Raw genomic sequence first — 18,720 nt, 5'->3', positions numbered from 1 at the left:
GATTGACTCTTTAAACTTTATAAATGTGTCACCAGCTCCCTAAACTTGCTTATTTCATATCACTAGCTCCCTAAACTTGTCCATAAAAAAATTATTAGCTCCCTGAACTTTGCAAATGTCTCATCAGCTCTCTAAACTTGTTTATTCCGTAACAACTAAATATAAAAATCATAATACTAATCCGGATTAAGGTGCAAAAATACCCCTAACGTTTTGGGTCAGGAGTACTTTTACCCCTAAAGTCTAAAATGGTGCAATTTTACCCTTAACATTAGTAGCCAATAGCAAATTTATAAATTTTTTGAATTTTTTTTTATCCAATTCGTACAAAAGTCAGTATTTTTTTTTCACATCCCAACATATGTTTGTGATTTGTTACTGATAAAATGACGCACATATGAAGTATAGATGACAAGATTCGTGACCGAAAAAACAGTTTGATGTATTATTTCTCAAATTAACCCAATTTATCAATGTCAATAGTAAAATTGCTATTGGCTTCCAACGTTAGGGGTAAAATTGCACCATTTTAGACGTTAGAGGTAAATTACTCCTGATCCAAAACGTTAGGGGGGTATTTTTGCATCTTAATCCAAGTTAGTATTATGGTTTTTGTATTTAATTGTTACGAAATAAGCAAGTTTAGGGAGCTAGTGAGACACTTGCAAAGTTCAGAAAACTAATCAATTTTTATGGACAAGTTTAGAGAGCTGGTGATACGAAATAAGCAAGTTTAGGGAGCTGGTGAAACACTTGCAAAGTTCGGAGAGCCAATATACTATTATGGACAAGTTCAGGGAGCTGATGATGTATTAAGTCGATTATTTATTTTTTTCAGATTAAGCTCCTAAACTTTAGTGTTTTAAGTAGAGCTGTTTTAAACTTTTTGAGGCTCTGTGCTAGATTTTTATGAAACCTTAATATTTAATATAATTTTGTATTAAGAAAATATAAAGAAATTAATGGATGGTAAGGTTGTGAATTTTGAATGATTGAATATCTAAGTTATGTTCAGTATAGAAAGGTTAAGTTAAATTAAGTTTAGTTCATTAGCATATAGCTAAGTTAAGTTAAGTTAAATTAATTTAATTTCAGTTCAGTAATTTATTATTTTTTATTATAATTATAATTATTTTTATATAATTTAATATTTAACATTATTTATATATAATTCATTATTATTTATTATAATTATAATTATTTATATATAATTCATCGTTATTTATTAGCTAACAGCAACCACAACTGCAACCGCAACAGCAGTTAGTTAACAACTGAACCAAATAGGTCCTTAAAATGACAAATAATATATATAACTCCAACGTTTCCAATCAAAATCAATTTTAGTTTTACGTTATCGCAAATTGGAAGAAACTGTTTAACTAATATTTAACTGTAATTTCAAATCTTCCACATATCAATTATGTTTAAAATATTTAGTTTGTATTACTAACAAAATTACAAAAACTCTGTTAAAATGCTAAAAACTAAATCTACTATTAATCACAATTTTTTTTTTTTTTGTCAACCTGTTTAAATTATTTACTATGTTAATATAGTTATAAAAAAAACTAACAAAAAATGTACGAAATTACCTCAATTTATCAATAAACTTATTTGGAATATCGAATATAACAAATTAAATACACTCAAATCAGTTTTTTCAAGTTTTTAATAGGACATATTTGACTCATATTCCTAAAAAAGTAATGGAGGAGGGAGTACTTTAAAACAGAACAATTTAATTGCATTGATATATAAAGTGATAAATGGTAGTACATTGTGCAATAAATAAAGAGAAGTAAGTATATCATATGAAATAGTAAATGCAACAAATATCAAAGTGAGCATTTAATAGTATTTGTGGGCATCACATTCAACAAATTGTTCAACTCTTTTTCAAATCTCTCCATAGCTTTAGCTGGCAATGAAATAAGCAAAATAATTCCATTTTCACCTTTCTTATTTTCATACGAAAGATAATAACTAGTCATCGCCGGAATAGCTCTCGGAGGACCACCGTAAATAGCATTCCCCCACCCAAAATCAACCTCTCTAAACCCAGAACGAGTATTATCCGACATCATATAAGTCCCATCAATCTGAACCCAAGGCCTTTCCTTGCTCACTATTGTATCCATAGCAGATTGTATGTAATCTCGACTCACACCTTCTTTAGCTTTTCTGATCAGATCTAACGCGTATTCAACCGGATTTCGAATCACTTGTTCAGCTTTTGAAATCACCGTCGAGAACAAAAAACTGTTCCCGTAATACCCTTGGGGTATCAACGGCGGATTGAATCGGTTTCGTGCATTGACGATACATGACATTCGCATAATCTGATTAGGTTTTGGTGAAATTGAAATTGTTCGACATTTCCAAATACAGGCTGTTAATATTTCGAAAGTGGAACATTTTTGGAAGTTGGGGGGAATGAGTTTTCTAATGGTGGAAAGTTCTTTGGGGCCGAAGAAGAATGAGCCATTGACGTCACCTTCGATGTCGTCGCCGTCGTTGTCATCGAGTTCGACATTGTCGACGTCAAGGTAGTTCTCGTATTCGGGATGAAAGCCTGTTAGATTTGGTGGGGTCGCAGCACAGAGGAGATGTCTTTCCCAAACAGGAAGAATAGAAGGGACTTGTTTGCCTCTTGCGATTTCTCCGACAGCCGATAAGAATTGGCCTAAACCAGAGCCGTCAGCCATAGTGTGGTTGTGTCCAATTGCCACAACAAAACCTCCACATTTCAGACGGGTCACCTACCATTTTATTTCATTTTTAATACTCAATGTTAGTTCAAAAACAACATATATACTTCACCTAAATCAATAACCATAACCAAGCAATCCTATCACTAACATCATAAATAATAGTATAATTGTACTTCTAATTTTGCAAAATTGAACAAATTTTACAACTAACAATAATTATTTTATCTTTAAAAAAAAATTACTTTATATTTTAATGAATTTCGTTATCTCAGTTTCATTTGTGCATTATTATCACTCAATAATAGATAAAGACACATGAATCAAACAAATGAGGTTTTTGGTTGGTGTTTTTTGACCTTCCGTTTCACTTTTCACTTTGAAAATGAAAGTTTTAAGTGTTTGGTTAAATATTTCATGTTTGCATTTTGTAGCTGAAACGTAGGTTTTTATAAAAACAGTCTGCTTTTTGAAAATGCATTCTTTTCAAACAGCAAACATTAGGTAAAACAAAGGCCCAAAGAATTCAAAAGAAATCTTGTGTACACATGTCCAATATTTTTTTTCTAATTTTTTTAATGTTTTTTCACATGTGTACAAGTATCTTTAATATGTTAAAGGTACGTTGACTACGGACTTTGTTAATAATTTACCACATTTTCTACTAGGAGCCGAAGCTGAACCATATACTTGATGGGTCAACGAGACAATAAAATTAAGGGTAAAGTTCAAATAAAACCCCCTATGGTTTCACTAATTTTCAGATAAATGACTGTGGTTTACTTTTTGTCAAAACGAGGAATGAGGTTTTCAACTTTAGTAAAATAAGGACTTTTTCGATTGATACTATTAAAATCACCCTTAACAACTTCAAAAATGACATATTTTAATAACTACTAATATTCTAAGCAACTTTAATTCTTCAACTTTTTTATTTCGAGATTATTTAGATGATGTTTGGTAAAAAGGGAGAAAGTTAATGTTTAGAGAGAGAAAGTTCCAAAAAAGATGATTTTCTAAAATCGAAAATGTAGTTCCATAGAAAATATGACATTGAACAACTTTAATTCTTGAAAATTTTCATTTTCAGGTCGTTAAAGATAGTTTTAATAGCATTATTAAAAGTGTGAAACCTCAGTCCTCGTTTTGACAAAAAGTAAACCACAGTCTTTTATCTGAAAATTAGTAAAACTACAGGGGTTTTATTTGAACTTTTCCCTAAATTTAAAGTCATGTTTAGTAAAGAGCTTTTTTTTTCTATAAAATTAGAGGTCTGGGTCAATTTAAAGGTTTTTATTGGTCAAAACTTTTTTAGTTAAAATAATGTTTGAAAGAACTTAAGTTCATTTGAAAAAGCCATAAGATTTTTCAAATAACTTATTGTTTCATCTCTTTTGATGATGTCTATATTTACCATTTTATACCTATTAGTTAAGTTTTACAAATAAGTTTACACAATCAGCTAACAACTATTTGCAAACACGACATACACATATTTTAGGATTAATAACTACAGTAAAATCCTTCGCTATTTGCACTGGTGGTATAAAATTGTACAAAATTATGACGGCATTTTTATGTGTAGGGACGAGATTTGTTGCCGGTAAAAGTAACGTTTTTTTATGTTTTTTCTCCCTTGGGTCGGGAGATCAATCAATGGACCCTCAGCGACCCTGTAGTTCATCCCCGGGTCCCTACGCCTGACTGCACTTTTTCAAACATGCGAGTGACATTTCTGACTCTTCTCTCTAAAACGCGAAAAACCTCGTATGAAAATATTAGAGAACACAAACTATACCTGAATAAGCAACAATGGGGAGTCGAGGACATCATCAAAATGGGAGCCATAAAAAAGGAGCTCCTCCAAGTCAGGAAACGGAGGCTCAAGTGAATTTCCAGATTGTTGAAGAGTAACATCAGCATGAGCCTCAATAAACAAGACACCTTCACCAGTACACTCCACTATAAGTTTTCTGGAAGGACCAACTTCTCTAAGCCTACCTGCAAATGGATAATAAAACACAAGCGCTTTAGCAACTGCCTCCTTAATGACCTTAGCAGGATCTACACCTTCCATGGCTGGATTGTATGGATAAAGAAGAATAACAGGAATGTATATTCTGAGTGTATCTTGATCATCTAAGTCTGATAATGCCTTGAACTCATGAGGAGTGGGCTTCGCCGGAGTTATAAATTCAGGCTCACTTCTGTGAACCGTCAACGGCGGAGAAATGACTGATGTGGTGTTCATGGCTCAGCTGATGATACTATGGGAAGTACATAGTGTTTTTATAGAGTGGTATGTATGGGAAGGGGGACAGTTCAGGTATTTAATTTGACAGTAGAGGATAGGAGTCCACAATTAATAATCTTAAATTATTAAGGTCTAACTCCCCTCTTGTTTTGCTGTCTCGTTATCAAGTATTGCTTTATACCAAATAAAAATAATGGTGAGTCAGAAGTATCGTATAACATAAATGGTACCAATATTATATTAATAGGTAGTTGAGGATTTGCCGGACACAGGGTCATTTTCGCCCTAAAATTGACTTCTACAACACTTTACTAGTTTAGTAAGCTTCTTAAACTTGATTAAAAACTCATTTGCCTCCCTAAATTACATAACATAATGGCCATTTAATAAAATATCAATCAAATAAATCATTCTACATTACTAAGGGACCGTTTTTGTTTTGGTAGTTCCTGTTTGCTGTTGATGTTAGCTGATAGTTGTTTGTTGTTGCTGATAGGTAGTATATATTAGTTGTTGTTTTTTGCAAAAAGCAACTAATTCGGAATTTTTCCACACACTTTATATCTCATGTTTAGTATTGAAAGACAAAAAACAATTCTGAAAAATGGAAACAAACGGACACTAAATATGTTAAATATTTTTTTCCCTATAAGTACAGAAAAGAATTAAAATTATTTTTGAAGGATTTTACTATTCAGATAATTAAATGAACTTAAATATGAGTTTGAGGTTTGTTTTTGGAGTTTTGATTAATCTTAATTAGGCAGATAAAGAATATCTTTAGAACCACGAACCTGTATCACTCGTCATGTTTTTTCCTCACTAAAATTATTTAGAAGGATGAATGAATAATCCACAAACTAAGAATGAAGTCTCGTGAGAGAGAGAGAGAGGTTTAGTCTAGCATAGGGGGAGAGAGATTAATTTTTCTCAAATCAATAATGTGTTCTCTTAGGTTTAGCTTAATCCGAATAGGCTAGTCTCTCTTATCTCATTAGGATTAGACAGTTAACTTCTAATTGAATACTTATTCTAATTCCTTATTATGAGTAATATTACTAATTAATTAATTAATTAGAATTAACTTAACTAGGATTTCTATTTATTTAATTTCATAAGTATCTGAATCTAATTAGAATTCCACTCAGAGCTGACTTTTAATCCAGATGGAATTCCTACATCTCCCACTCGCACGTATTAAATTCGTTTTACCTTTCCTCTTTTTCGTAAATAAATCATGTGACTAGCATTCCATCGAGACCATCGTTGCTATTTATTTGTTAGAGATATATATCGCTTCAATAACTAAGTATTATACATACATGTTAAGGTTGTACAGACTTAAAAAGGCATCAGTAAATTGTATGCATTTGTCCCAGATTCCATATTACATTTCATGTATTCTTTCAATTGGATCTCCACAGAATTCTATTTTCACAATTATACATCTCAGTACAACTGTCCGAACTGTGAAACATAAAAACTTGAAATGAGTAAATGATAATCGTTCCCGTTTACTATGTTCCTTTCATCATAACTTAAAGTTTGCTTATCCGACAGGTCCCTTCCGAGTTGAATCATCACCTAGTCCATGAGAGAATTCGACCAAATAAACAAATCTAAATTATACTTTTAGAACAATCAAAGGTTCTAAGAATAAGAGTTTCAAAATCCTTAACGATTACGAAAAGAGTCTTACATTAGAAAAAAACTAAAGATCATTCTTTTCCATCTTCGTGTTATTGAGCATATATGATATGCACTCATGTGTTATGTTGTTATTTATTATTTTTGAAGAAAGTGCATGTTCAAAACATTATACAAAAGCATCAGCTAGAAGTTCCCATCATCTAACCTTAAGTTTCCTTACTTTTAAAACGACTTTCGACTGAAGGACAAATATATCTAAATTATAGATGAACTTTAGCTTTTAGATCTTTATGTGATCTCGTCATATACTCACGTGTATATAAGAGTCTTGTACTTTAATGAATGTAGTTCATTATTTCTTACAAGACGTCTTTTGTTGTTGAACAAGCTATTGATGGATAAAAGACAACCTCATTAGCAAAATAAGAGTAATTAGTCGTGTAAGTGAGCTATTTCTTTCCCCCCCCCCCCCCCCCCCCCCCCCACATGCATCACTATAACAATATAAAAATATTTACATTTGCGTATTTCAGATAAAGATTTGTATTCCAAACGGGTTTTATTGAATACTCATTGATGAGAAGTCGAGATCTAGGCACGTTGTTTGAAAACCTGAATCGAGATCAAGTTAGTGAATAGAAGGTACGGAGGAAAGGTAGAGAGTAGAGAGAGAGAAAAATGAGAGAATGTTATCATCCTTTACTATGGTGAGTAGTGGTTCTATTTATATGTTTTGGATTGTGGGGTGTGAAATGACCTTGGTACCCTTAGACCCTCAGTTATGTTTAAAGGAAGTCTCCTAGACGTCCGGACATGATGGGTTCTCCGATGTCGAAAGGGTCTTAAGTGCTTTATCATAAGTCATCCCTAAATACAATCCACCACTGTGGCCAATACAATCAACCTAGTAACAACCTTCAAAATCGATTTTATTACGAATTTCGATAATGTGAGAGTTACAAAAAAAAGAGTTTCAAAAAGAAAAATACTTATGAGCTCGAATGAGCTCATAGAAATATGAACTTCCTTGGTCATTCCTATGCCTCGAACAACTCAAAATCCTCTTAATTCTAGGCAGGAACCGAGGCTTGCCAAAACTCCATTTTTTTTATCAGATTGCATAGAAGAGAGAGGTAAGATAACATTCAGATCATTCACCATATCATTAGGCATTTGCTTTTGATTTTCTAGTAACCTAATAGTTGGAGCACTAAGAGCTTTGTCAATATGCACATTGTTCAATTGGACTATTTTGATCGAAGCCGATCCACTATATTGACCAAAAGACCGATTCTTTGCACGCCATTGTTTACACTCCTCATTTATTTCCAAACATGTCTCCATTAAAATATGGGCTAATTTCTCATGAATCACATATCTTCCTTTATCTATGCTAGAACCGAAATTTTTAAAGAAAAACTCTAAATTTTTAGGGCTTATTATGGTAAGATTCTCTGTCATGACAAGGGTTTCCATGCTAGTTAATCCTCTCATTAACCTTCCTCCAAACCTAATATCCCCTTTTTCATCCTCCTTCAACCACTTCTTACCTGCTTATTTAGAGCCCTTAAGAAAGCATCACATTCCCGCGTAATTTCATTTTCTGAAAGTTGAAAGAAATTTTCACAATGGCGATCAATATGCCCGATTAGACCTCAAATGAAGTAAAAAAAATGAGCATTTTTCAAACTTGAAGGTGCAAAGAATCCAGTCAACGCCTGGTTTTCAGCCTTTTTTAGAGACTAGCTGATATCAACAAAAACCCTAAGCCACATGAAAGGACAATCTGATGTCCATTTGTTTTGGTATCATAAGAAACAAAATCGCCAATATAATTTCCTAACGTCTGTCTTGTCGGTCCCGTATAACGTGATAAAGTTAGTTCCAGGGGGGTTAGGAACTATTTTAAAAATTTCACGTTAAGGCTGATTTCTTTTCATTTAAGACTTTAATTAAGTCTTTTAGCACAGTGGTGCTAAGTAAGATCAAAGGAAAGTTTAGTTAACTGGTAACTAAAACTGCTTCTGTCGAGAGTCAGGAGATAACTGTTAAGACTATTCCTGAACTCAGTACTCAGATCACGTAACTCAGTAAATGCTTTTTACAGTTTACTAGGCACAACACAAAGCAAGTAAATAAGGAGTAAAGGGTTAGGAAAATAATACTCAGCAGTCTTATCCTGGTTCGGCCTCCTTGCCTACATCCAGTCCTCGGAGTCCTTCCGAGCTTTTTGAATCCACTACTGAGCTCTTTTAGGTAGAGCACAAACTGTTGGTCCCTTATAACGTTACAAGTATAGTTCCAAGGGGGGGGTTAGGAACTATTTAAAAATTTTAAGCTAGGGCAGACTTCTTTTTCGTGAGAAAAAGGTTTGGACAGCGGCGCTGAGTGAATAGCAAGATACTGGCTTAGTCAACTAGTGACTAGGTCAGTTTCTTTACTTGAGTCAAGAGATAGCACTTAGAGTCTATTCCTGAGCTCAGATATTCAATGCGCACAACTCAGCTTGACCTCTTTACTTGGTCAGTTTTTGTTTAAGCAAGCAATAAATATATAAAGGAGTTAAAGGTTAGAAATATGTTACTCAGCAGATTTATCCAGGTTCGGCCTCCAAGCCTACGTCCTGTCCCCGGAACACGTTCCGAGATTTCGAATTCTCTACTGAGTTCTTTAACGGTAGAGCATCAAACCTTTTACAATCTTAGCAACTGAGTATAACAAGAGTACCTTCCTCTATACCTCTACTCAATCCTAATCTCTCGCTGAGTACTATAACCGAGTACTCAGCCTCTCCTTTCTAATCTCTAGAAATGATAAGTGTTTGTCCTAAACAATGATTGCTAAGACACCTTAGATGATTGAATAATCACTCTAGACTTTTACACAAAAGATATGAAATTTAGTGTAAGATTGCTTTGCTTTTGCTTGCAGAACTTTGCGTAGAAATTTGGTCAGCGTAATGGCTTGATCAAGTTCTGTGTGGAATGAAGCAACTGAAGGGCTCTATTTATAGAGACGTCTGAGGTGTCGGTCATTTCGAATTTCGAAATAACCGTTGGAGGGAAACGGCTTCCTGTCATTGTCATCCTGACTTGCTCAGAGCTCTCGACCAATCAGATTTGAGTATCTTCTGTCCTCGTTCAGCTTTTGGTCAGCTCGGCAGAATGTCTCTCCATTTATGGTAATGTCAACTAGACAGCATACTGTGTCTTCTGAACTTTACCCAAAGTGGAAACACTTTGTCTGGAAGTTGTTCTTAGCTAGCTGCTGTCTTGTACTGTTTGTCGAATCAACTCAGCAGCTTCGTCCCGAAGTTGTTCCTCGAAGGTCTTCTAGATCCTTCTTCCGCTGAGCTGCGTTTTGTACATAACGACAGCGTTTTGACATACGCGGGCCGAGTTGCCTTAAACTGTTTGACTTGGGCTTTGACTTCCGTATTGAGCTTTGGGCCTTTTGATCTTTGTGTCTTATAAACAATTTAACTCAACATTGAACAAACACATTAGTAGAATAAATCAAAGCATTTAAACTTAGTGTGTTTAGAATATATTTTAATTTCACTTAAACAATTTTGTCAAATCAAAATTATGTGGAAAGGTGTTTCAACAAACTCCCCCATTTTGATGTTGGCAAAACTATTCAGCGAAGAACTCAGTATTGAGCTCCCCCATGATAGTTGACCTAATATAACTTAGCAAACTCCCCCGTAAGGGTTGAGCTACTGACTTAGTTTTACTCTAAACATTTGAAGGTTTAATCGAGTAAGTCTAAGGTCAGTTTTCAGATATAGGTCAGCTTATGGAACATATTCTATTTTACTCAGTGTTTAAGCGGAAGTTATAGCATTCAGAGGGCGCTGAGTAATTTGTTGTTCAATGAGTTTTATAAGACAATGTTATATAAATATACAAGTCAATGTCAAACATGTTATCAGCATTGGATGTGATTGAAGATACATAATAACTTAATACTCAGCATCATAGATAATAACTCATAACTCAGTTTTTGAATAAAAAGATGCAAGTATTGATATTACTAGAAGTAGACAGCGTATACAACAAAAGATAAACATACACATAGAGACTACAAACTTAGCATAACTGAGCTAGCCTAATTTCTATTTCTTTTTCTTTTGTTTGGACTGACTATGCTCATGCTGTGTTCTAGCTTGTTCTTTCTCCCCCGTTTTGTCAGCATCGGGAGGAGGAATCCTAAAGGCGTCGGTAAGGATGGCTCTGGTCAGTTCTGTGGACAGCGCCTCAAGTCTATCGGTGCTTTCATTGACACCATCAAAAATAGCAACTCCATCATCTGATACCTCGACGGGTATGTTGAGTTCAGCAGCGCTGATCATGCTTACTATGAAAGCTTGAGATTTACCTATCCAGGTAAGTGCATCGGTCAGACCAGCAACGACTTGATGAAAAGTCTTCAGTAAGGATGTGTCGTAGTATTGACGCTGAATGTTGCTATGACGTACATGGTTGAAAGTTTGTCTGGTGACAGACAGTATTTCATTTTGCTTTATGGCATCAGTGTCCATCTCTTGCTTGTTCAAGTTTAACAGTCAAACAGCCTCACCAATTTGCTCCACTGAGCATTGAGAATAGGAGACCATTTGCTCGTTGGTCTTGATTTGCTCGGTGTGAAGCTGAGCAAAAAGCATTTTGACTTCATCAGAAGTTGCATAGCGCGTGTTCGCAGCTGACAAAGTCTGAACTTGTTCTTGAAAAGCGTTGAGATGTTGAACTATTGTCAGCTGGATCTCAGCCAGCTTTGCGATGGAATCCTGCTTAGCTTGCTATGCTTGAAAGGTAACGATGACACTCAGTAGGTCTTTGAATCCCTTAACTTCATTGAGAAGCTGAGTTACGTGGGAGAGCTGAGTGGTATCAACAGTAGAAGACCCAGCAGCAGGTGGAGTGGTTTGATGAAGGTCTTTGATTAGTGATTGCACCGAGTCAATGATTCTTTTTCTAGACTCGGTGGCATGCAAGTAGCTAAGAGGGCCTTCATTAACTTGCCTTGTTGCCTCAGTATGACCGGTTGGAAGAGGAGTCAGTGGAATCACATGGTCAGTGACTGGAAGTGTGTTTCCAATCTGCACTTGAGTCTCAGGTAAAGCTGATTGATCGGCAGTAGTGTTGATTGGAGAAGAAGTAATCCGAATGCTGTCTGTGCTGACTGGTGCAGGAATGTCCTGAGTCAGCACAATACTTATTGTAACAGCATTAACGGGAATTGGCTCCACTTGGCTTATAAAGTTAGCAGAAGCATTCAAGTCGGCGTGTTCCTTTGGTGAAGAAACAGAGGCTTGCTTTTCAAGGGAAGCCGATGGAGTAGAAGATGGTTGTTTTCTGAAAAATTTCAGCTTGAGTTTAGAAGGGTCTTGGGTCGGCTTCTGAATAACAAAGTTAGGGACAGTAGGTTTCTGAACAGGAGGGTCAATAACAGACTTCTGACTTGTGTTGATTAATCTTCTTCTTGGAGGAGGAGTGTCAGCTTGTATAGATTCTCCTGAGTGACAGGGAGAACTTTCCTCTTGATCAGCATTAAGCTGGTCAGCTTGTTCTTGTTCATCTCCAGCAGCCAACCCAGTATTGATTGGCTCAGCTTCAACCTCACTAGCTGTCTCCTCAGTGTCCTCAGCGTCATCCTGACCGCCTGCGTCTTCTTCTTGTTCATCATCTTCTTCACTATCACCATCTAACTCTTCCTCAACTTGTGCAATGAACTGATCGTCCAGATGCACATCATCTTCTTGATGCTCAGCTACAGTTCCTAGACACTTTGTGTAGTGAGAATCACCAGGAACAACGACGTCAGTAGGAATAGCATCAATAGGAGTCAGTGTAGAAGACTTCTGCTTCTTTTGAGGTTGCTCATCAGCATTTGTTCTTTCCTAAATTTCAGGCTCATCTTGCCTGCTCCTTTTCTCAGCTGACTTAGGTCTCTCCTGACCTGCTTCAGCAGCTGACTTCGACTTCTTGGCCTGAGGCTCAGCCTTCTTGGAAGGAGTCCCAACAGCTTTCCTTTTACGGGCAGCTGGAGCCTTTGTCCTTTGGCTCTGCTTTGGAGCTGTTTCCTGAGCTTGTTTTTTCAGCAGCAGCTTTTCCTTTCTTTAGTGGCTGATTGAACTTCAAAGCCCTCAGCGAAGCCGCGGTTATCTCAGATCCTCTAGCCTTAGTTTCCTCAGATAGATCAATTTGATGATCTAAGAGGATTCTGGTGATGAGTGATCCCAACCTGAGAGTTCCAGTACTCCTTTGGAAGCCAGCAATCAAGAATACTGGCATGTTGATCGGCTTGTATGTCAGCATATGCCATATGAAGCATTGCTCAAAATTCGTTGCTGAGGTAGTGCAGTTGATCTTTGGATAAATGAAGAAGGTCAGTAGATAGTGAGCCATCTTTTGGTGCTGACCCATTGAGGTGCTCGAGACTTCTCCTGAGTGGCCAGCGGGCTTACAGAAGGTGGTATCGTACCCAGTACCTTCATGATCTCCAGATCGCCTCAATTTTGTTCCCTCATTCTTTAACTTCAGCAAGTTAGCGAGATATGTAGGGTTTATGAAAATGGTCTTTTCCTTTACCACAGTTACCAGATAGTCCTGGTTATCATCAACAACTCGGAGATTGTGGTAGAACTCCCTTACTAGGTTAGGATAGGTGTGATCCCTAATGGAGAACAGCTCGGTCCATCCATTTTGCGATATCCATTCGCAGAAGGGTTGCTCGGATGTCACGAAGGCCTCAGAAACCCATCGTGAAAAGTCTACTTTCCATTCGCTAATGTCTTCAAATACCTTGGTATAGGTTCTGGCCTTGGTCGGCTTACCCTTAGTTGAGGTAGCTTGGCCAGCTTTGCCTTTGCTCGGCGTAGTGACCTTGGTGGTTTCAGGCACAGTAGTTTGCCTGGAGGGTTCATCGGAGCTGGTCTTAGGGTGACCGGCACCGGAGATGTTGACGGAAACTCTAGTCATTGTTTCAGAAAGAAGATTGGGAGGATTTGAGAGTCTTAGAGAGAGAATGTTCTGCCAGAAAAATTTGATAAGTGTAAAGAAAGTAAAAAATGGGGATTTACCCATTATTTATAGCGGTGAAGAGTGGATCTTATCGAATCCATATGTCAGTTTTGCTTTGGGATTGTCAACCGACAAAGATCCTGGCTTTTATGACACATTCGGCGCATACGTCATCCTAGGTGGCTATTCGCGTGCTTTTTTCATTTAATGCAACGGATCTAACACTCAACGTTTAGAATACTAAGCGTTTTGTATTCTGAGTAGTCAGTAGTATATGAAAGGATGATTTCTCAGTTTGAGATTACTACTCGGTGTGCATATTTACTCAGTTTTGATATGTATTTTGCATTAAGTACTCAGCATAACAATCACTCAGCATGCATTTGCATAAATCATTCAGCATAGTAATTCACTCAGCATAAATTTACATTTTAGTACAAGAATTTACTGAAGAGGATTAAACATACCAATGGCTTCTCTCAGTATGCTGAACTGTTCACGAGCCAGTGGCTTTGTGAAGATATCAGCAAGCTGCTCATCCGTTGGGACGTAGGTCAGCTTTATCTCACCTTTGAGTACATGGTCTCTAATGAAGTGATGCCTTATGCTGACATGCTTCATTCTGTTGTGTTGAATTGGGTTCTTTGATAGATCAATTGCACTTTTGTTGTCACATTTGACCTCAATTGTCTTTGTTTGAACACCATAGCCTTTAAGCTGTTGCTTAATCCATAGGACTTGAGCAACACAGTGACCAGTAGCAATGTACACAGCTTCAGTGGTAGACAAGGCTACTGACGCCTGCTTCTTGCTGAACCAGGATACAAGACAGCTTCCTAAGAAATGACATCCTCCAGAGGTGCTTTTCCGTTCTAGCTTGTCTCGACCATAGTCAGCGTCAGTGTATCCAACGAGTGTAAAGCCATGAGTGTTGGGATACCATAAACCTGCGTTCACTGAGCTTTGCAAATATCTAAGGATTCTTTTTACAGCTATGTAATGAGATTCCTTAGGGTTAGATTGATATCTAGCACAGTAGCATACTCAGAACTGAATGTCCGGTCTACTTGCTGTTAAGTAAAGTAGAGAGCCTATCATACCTCGATATAACTTGCTGTCTACTGACTTACCATTCTCGTCAGCGCAGAGGACAGTGTCAGTGCCCATAGGAGTGGATATTGGCTTGCAATTTTCAAGATCACATTTCTTCAATATCTCCTTGGCATATTTAGCTTGACTGATGAAGATGCCATTCTTTCCTTGTTTGATTTGAAGTCCAAGGAAGAAGTTGAGTTCTCCCATTATAGACATTTCAAACTCAGTCTGCATTTGCTTGCTAAATTCTTTGCACATTGACTCATTAGTAGCACCGAAAATAATATCACCAACATATATTTGAGCCAGCAGGGTATCTTTACCCTTTCTCTTAATGAATAAGGTTGTATCAGCTTTACCCCTGACATAGTTTCTAGTCAGCAGGAAACTGGTCAGCCTCTCATACCAAGCACGTGGTGCTTGCTTGAGGCCGTACAGAGCCTTTTTGAGTTTATAAACGTGGTTTGGGAATTTAGGATCCTCAAACCCTAGAGGTTGATTAACATAAACTTCCTCGTTTATAACTCCATTAAGGAATGCACTCTTAACATCCATTTGAAACAGTTTAAAGTTCATGTAAGATGCATATGCACATAAAATCCTAATAGCCTCTAGCCTTGCCACTGGGGCAAAGGTCTCACCGTTGTCAATACCTTCTTCTGACTGTAGCCCTGAGCTACAAGCCTTGCTTTGTTCCTGACTATGTTTCCTTGCTCATCCAGCTTGTTGCGGAAGACCCATCTTGTTCCAATGGTCTTCTGACTCCTTGGATGTGGCACTAGCTCCCATACATTGTTTCTTCTGAATTGGTCAAGTTCCTCTTGCATTGCGCTCATCCAGAATTCATCTTCCTCAGCATCAGCGAAGTTTTTAGGTTCCTGAACTGAGACGAAGGCTACATTACTGAGGTACCTCCTGAGTTGGTTTCTTGTCATCAGGGTATTCTCAGCGGCATCAAGGATTGCACTCTCTGAGTGCCCTCTTGGAATCCTTATCTCTTTGGGTAGATTGATGTCTTGTGTTGTCTGTGTTTCAACAATCTCTGCAGGTGAAGACTGGTCAGTAAAAACAATATTTGGTTCACTTTTACCTTTGGTCAGCCCTTGAGGGAATGACTCAGCGGCTGTATCTTGATCAGCGGGTGTTGAGTGTGGATCATCCTCGGTCAGCGGCAAATATCTTCCTGCAGGGTTAGTTTCATCGAACTCAATATGTACTGACTCTTCTAAAACTTGAGTTCGTTTATTGAAAACTCTGTATGCTTTGCTGTTTGTTGAGTAGCCTAAAAAGATAGCTTCATCAGCTTTTGAGTCAAATTTAGCTAGGCTATCTTTAGTGTTTAAAATAAAACATTTACAGCCAAAGGCACGAAAGTATCCAATGTTGGGCTTTCATCCTTTCCAAAGCTCGTAGGGGGTTTTCTTTAGTATAGGTCTAACAAGAGCCCTATTAAGAATATAGCACGTTGTGTTAACAGCTTCTCCCCAAAAATACTTTGGAAGCCTATGCTCACTCAGCATTGTCCTGGCTATTTCAACCAGTGTTCTGTTCTTCCTTTCAACAACCCCATTTTGTTGAGGCGTTCTAGGAGCAGAAAAGTTATGGTCAATGCCGCTGGCTTCACAGAATTCAACAAACTGTTGGTTTTTGAATTCTCCACCATTATCACTTCGGATGTGAGCTAGTTTTAGGTCTTTATCATTTTCAAGTTTTCTAACCAAATTTGAAAATGTCTCAAAGGTCTCATCCTTGCTACTCAGCAAGATGACCCAAGTGTACCGAGAGAAGTCATCTACAATGACCAAGGAAAATCTTCTTCCACCCAGACTCAGCGGCTGGACTGGACCGAAGAGATCCAAGTGTAGTAATTCTAACGGACGCTTAGTTGAGACAATGTTTTTGCTATGAAAAGATTGTTCGGTTTGTTTTCCAGCTTGGCAATTCAAATCTAAGTTCAGGCAGTCCCTCAACCAATTGCTTTCTTGCTAATTTGGCTAGGAGGTCCATGCTTACATGACCAAGTCTCCTGTGCCATAGCCAGGAATTTTCTTCCTTTGAAACTAAGCATACAGTTTTTGAAAACTTTTTTTCTAAGTCTAGCATAAAGACATTATCAATCCGAGGGGCAGTTAAAATTAACTCATTTGTTTTTCCCTCGTATATTTTACATCCAGTAGCATCAAATATAACTTTTCTCCCATTGTCACATAGCTGAGCTACGCTGAGTAAGTTATATTTGAGTCCGCTGACTAGGGAGACTGACTCAATAGTAGGATTACCTCCGATGGTTCCTGACCCTACTATCTTACCCTTTTTGTTTTCTCCAAAACTTACGCTTCCTCCTCGTTTACGCTCAAACGTGATGAACTGAGTTTCATCACCAGTCATGTGCCTCGAGCATGCGCTGTCAATATACCACATCTTTGACTTCTCAGCACACCTCAGGCTTACCTGCATTGTAACTAGTTACTTTTAGGTACCCAATTCTTTTTGGGTCCTTGCTTGTTAGGTTCAACAGGTAAAGCATCATATTTTATTTTATGGCGGCATACTTGGACAATATGGCCATTCTTTCCACAGAAGTCACAGCTGACCTTCCGTTTAGGATTTTTCACTAACTGGTCAGCACCCCAGTGCTGAGCGTGCCAGCACACCTTTGTGGTGTGTCCTTTCTTCCCACAGAAGTCACACTGGACATTCCGCTGGGGATTCCATCTCTGCTGACCAGTACTTCATTACTGAGCATTCAGAGGAATATTTCTTTTGTTTTGAACCTTTAGTTGGTTCTGGATATTTGTGACATCCTTTCTCAGTTTCTTTGAATCTGATTGGACTTCAGAGACGGACTTATGTATGATCTCCATATTATCATGCAAAGTTGAGTTGTCCTGAAGAAGGAATCTGAGGTCACTTAGCTTGACCTCTTCAACCTCGTCACAGCGCCTGCTGAGTGCTCTAATTTTCTTATTACACTTTTTCACAAGTGTATAGAGGTCACTCAGGGCATTACCCATTTCGTTTCTGAGCTGGGAAAGTGATATTACCTCATTTGATTGCTCCTCATCATCAGATGCAATGGAGGGGTCAGCATGCTTAGAGACGCACGGCTCAGCAAGTTCATCAGCCATGAAGCATATCTTCGCTGACTCGGTGGCCTCAGCTTCTGTTGATGAAGACTCATCACTGTCGCTCCATGTAGCCACCATTGCCTTTTTGCCGTTCTTCTTATCTTTCCTCAGCGTGGGGCAGCTTGACTTGATATGGCCAGTTTGATGACATTCAAAGCATGTAATGGGCTTTGAGTTGTCTTTCTTGTATTTGCTGTCGCTGGACTCAGCTTTATACTTATCAAACTTTCTGTAGGGCTTCTTAGAATATTTGTCATTCTTCCTGAACAGCTTTTTCATCTTCCTTGTGAACATAGCCATCTCTTCATCATCTGTTGAGCTCCCATCAGTGGAGTCAGCTTTCATGACAAGAGACTTCTGCTTCTTGTCTTCAGACTTTTCCTTCACCTCGAAGTTTTTCATTGATATCTCATGGGTCAGCAGCGATCCGATGAGTTCGTCATATTTTTAGGTGGTTAAGTCCTGAGCTTCCTCAACAGCAGTCTTCTTTGCTTGCCAGTCTTTAGGAAGACTCCTGAGTATCTTTTTGACTTGTTCTTCCTCAGTGAAGATCTTCCCAAGTCTCTTGAGCTCATTGATGATGTTGGTAAACCTTGCATTCATGCCAGATATACCCTCATCATTGTTCATTTCGAACAGCTCGTACAGTCTCATCTGCTGGTTCACCTTGGACTCCTTTACTTTATTAGTTCCTTCGTAGGTGACCTCCAGCTTCTTCCAGATCTCTTGCGCCGACTCACAACCTGAGATTTTATTAGATTCTGCAGCATCGAGCGCATAGTGAAGCATATTTATAGCCGAAGCATGATTTTGTAGCTTCTTGAGATCATCCTCTGTCCATTTGGCCTCAGCTTTAA

At 37.7% G+C, this 18,720-nt stretch overlaps 1 protein-coding gene across 1 annotated transcript; it reads right to left on the bottom strand.

Annotated features, from left to right (window-relative positions):
* Window positions 1-1,753: 1,753 nt before the first annotated feature.
* On the bottom strand, window positions 1,754-5,056 carry LOC136205714 (benzyl alcohol O-benzoyltransferase-like). Its single transcript, XM_065996435.1, has 2 exons — window positions 4,510-5,056; window positions 1,754-2,762 (listed from the first exon to the last, which is right to left on the bottom strand). Exons 1-2 carry the CDS (start codon window positions 4,960-4,962, stop codon window positions 1,839-1,841), a joined length of 1,377 nt encoding a protein of 458 aa, XP_065852507.1. The 5' UTR covers window positions 4,963-5,056; the 3' UTR covers window positions 1,754-1,838.
* Between the last annotated feature and the right edge of the window lie 13,664 nt (window positions 5,057-18,720).

The sequence above is a fragment of the Euphorbia lathyris genome, chromosome 9, assembly GCF_963576675.1.
Source record: "Euphorbia lathyris chromosome 9, ddEupLath1.1, whole genome shotgun sequence".
Taxonomy (NCBI): domain Eukaryota; kingdom Viridiplantae; phylum Streptophyta; class Magnoliopsida; order Malpighiales; family Euphorbiaceae; genus Euphorbia; species Euphorbia lathyris.
The sequence above is the reverse complement of the archived record's forward strand: the minus strand, read 5'-3'. Positions and strand labels throughout refer to the sequence as shown.

Bases quoted from the DNA above. Each gene is read 5' to 3' on its own strand.
- LOC136205714 (XM_065996435.1), bottom strand. From the start codon at position 4,962: ATGAACACCACATCAGTCATTTCTCCGCCGTTGACGGTTCACAGAAGT. The intron at 2,763-4,509 runs GTATAGTTTGTG...ATAAAATGGTAG, and splicing joins CCCCATTGTTGCTTATTCAG to GTGACCCGTCTGAAATGTGG.